Source organism: Sinocyclocheilus rhinocerous, unplaced genomic scaffold (assembly GCF_001515625.1).
Source record: "Sinocyclocheilus rhinocerous isolate Xijiao unplaced genomic scaffold, SAMN03320098_v1.1 scaffold1023, whole genome shotgun sequence".
In the NCBI taxonomy this organism is placed as follows: Eukaryota; Metazoa; Chordata; class Actinopteri; order Cypriniformes; family Cyprinidae; genus Sinocyclocheilus; species Sinocyclocheilus rhinocerous.
Genome location: NW_015638986.1, coordinates 83,001 through 85,461, shown reverse-complemented (window position 1 = coordinate 85,461; position 2,461 = coordinate 83,001). Strand labels below are relative to the sequence as shown.

The 2,461-nt window shown below is 39.7% G+C and overlaps 1 protein-coding gene across 1 annotated transcript in view; it reads left to right on the top strand.

The window, feature by feature from the left end:
• Positions 1-2,461, top strand: part of cacna2d3a (calcium channel, voltage-dependent, alpha 2/delta subunit 3a) — a 226,562-nt gene that overhangs the window by 205,683 nt on the left and 18,418 nt on the right. Inside the window, exon 32 of the mRNA XM_016566342.1 lies at positions 1,221-1,296. Coding sequence (XP_016421828.1) covers positions 1,221-1,296 — 76 coding nt within the window. The remainder of the gene's footprint in view (positions 1-1,220; positions 1,297-2,461) is intronic.

Sequence of the window (2,461 nt, the reverse complement as noted above, 5' to 3'; positions counted from 1 at the left end):
AAATTCAAGGCATTAATGTTTGCCTACAAAACCACCACTGGCTCTGCACCCCTTTACCTAAATTCATTACTCCAGACTTATGTGCCCTGTAGAAGCTTGCGTTCTGCAAGTGAACGACGCTTTATTGTGCCATCTCAAAGAGGCACAAAATTACTAATCTCTGACTTTTAAATTAAATGTTCCCTCCTGGTGGAATGACCTGCCCAACTCAATCCGAGCAGCTGAGTCCTTAGCCATCTTCAAGAATCGGCTAAAAACACACCTCTTCCATCTTTATTTGACCCTCTAACTCTAGCACTTTCCATTCTAATTATTTTCTTTATATATAAAAAAAAAAACTTGCCCCTTTTTGACTCTATTTATTTACTAACTGCTTACTTAACTGCTTGTTTTCTTTAAAAAAAAAATACACTCGCTTCTCTAATCTTTTAATTCTATCTATTTGTTTTCATTTTATTTATTATACAATTATAATTCTGACTTTCTTACTTCTGACTTCTGATTAACAAAAGCAAAAAAGGCCTCTAACATTAGCTTGCTCTATTCTTTTTCTATTCTATCTGTTTTCTTTTTTTTATTTATTATATAATTTAAAAAAAAATACCTTACTACGTGTACTGCATTAAGCTTACTGAGACTTGTTATAGCACTTGCATATCATTGCTCTTTTGCTGATTTTGATTGCTTCCATTGTCCTCATTTGTAAGTCGCTTTGGATAAAAGCGTCTGCTAAATGTAAATGTAAATATCAACGTGCCTAATAATTATGCATGTGGTGTAATTGTGTTGCACAAGTTCATGTGTTCATTTTCTTTATGGTATAATATATGGGTGAAACTTTAGGGAACGATTCTCGCTATTAAGTAGTTGCTTATTAGCATGTATATTGCTAGCATATTGGCTGTCTTATTCTGCATTACAACATTTTAGATCTCTTAACCCTGCCCCATGTCTAATCTTAACATCTACCTTACAACCTATTAATAAGTAGTACATTAGGAGTTTTATGAGGCAAATGTCATAGTTAGTTAATAGTGAGAATTGGTCCCCAAACTAAAGTGTGACCAATATATCATTAGTTCAACTCCCATACACGTGCTTGTCATTGACATTTGCATCTGCCACATTATGGTTTTGTTATATTTTTACAAAATAATAATCCTGGATAATATGCATTAATAAAAATACTAGCAGAATGAAGAATGTGACTTTTTTTCCAGGGTGAATCTGTATGACTATCGGTCAATCTGTAGGGTGTATGCGCAGACCAGTGATACAGCACACACACTTTTGCACGTGAGTACCATACAAAGCCATTACATCTGTGATTTTGCATGTGTTTCTCATTGTAGTTTCTTCTGACCCAATATTTTTCTCTGGTTTATTTTGTATTTTTGCAAAAGCAGAACTCTAAAACATATTTTCTTATTATGCCCCCTCATTGAAGTCCTTGATACATACATCCACGTCGTATCAGCAGCTTGTCAGTTCTCCACGGACATGTTTGAGACGTGTTTCTCAGTTCTGTCTAGTAACTTGTGAACAGCTGTAACCGTTAACGGACTCTTGACTTTAAAGAAAACTGCTGTCACAGTAGTTTATCAGTGCACTAGTTTATGCAAGAACTACTGCTACTTGATCACTTTTATATTTCTAATAATTATTTTATTTGTTATCATTTCTGCTGTTCAGCCAAAAAAACCCCGTCTCGGTTACGTATGTAACCCTCGTTCCCTGAAGGAGGGAACGGAGACGTCACGTCGGATGACCAACAAATTGGGATCTCGCTTAGAGAGACCAATCCACTTCGAGTGTAAACTAAATGAGCCAATGCACATTGGCATGTGATTATTGCATCCAGCTGCCGCTGATCACAGCATGAGTATAAGTAGGCAGCAGGTGCAGCGCATATTCAGGTTTTCGCTGAGGAGCCGAGCCGTTGACCCAGCCTTTCAGCGGTGGTACAGAAGCTGTGGCGACGGGACGTGACGTCTCCGTTCCCTCCTTCAGGTAACGAGAGTTACGTACGTAACCGAAACGTTCCCTTTCAGTCGGTCACTCTCGACGTCACGTCGGATGACCGACGAATTGGGATCCCTACCAAAGGGCCACAGGTACTGCCCCTTCCAGTGTCCTGTGGAAGCCTCCTGCGCCCCTACTTTTTGGTGTAGGCCAGGACTTACTACAAGAGGACCATCTACTGCTGCTATGGCACTACCCACTCAGTAAGACTGGATAACACTGGGAAAACATACCCGTACCACTTGGGACAGGAACGTTGCGGAAGCCACATCCTTCCCGAAGGAGGTTTCGGAAGCACTTACACATATGAACAACCGTTTAGGTGCATATGGAAGATTAGAGGTGATTGTAACCCTCTTGGAACATAGCAGGAAGTCTGCCGGGAAAACACGGGCTCTGAGGCTATACCGTGGATTTTACACATATGGGATCCACTTAG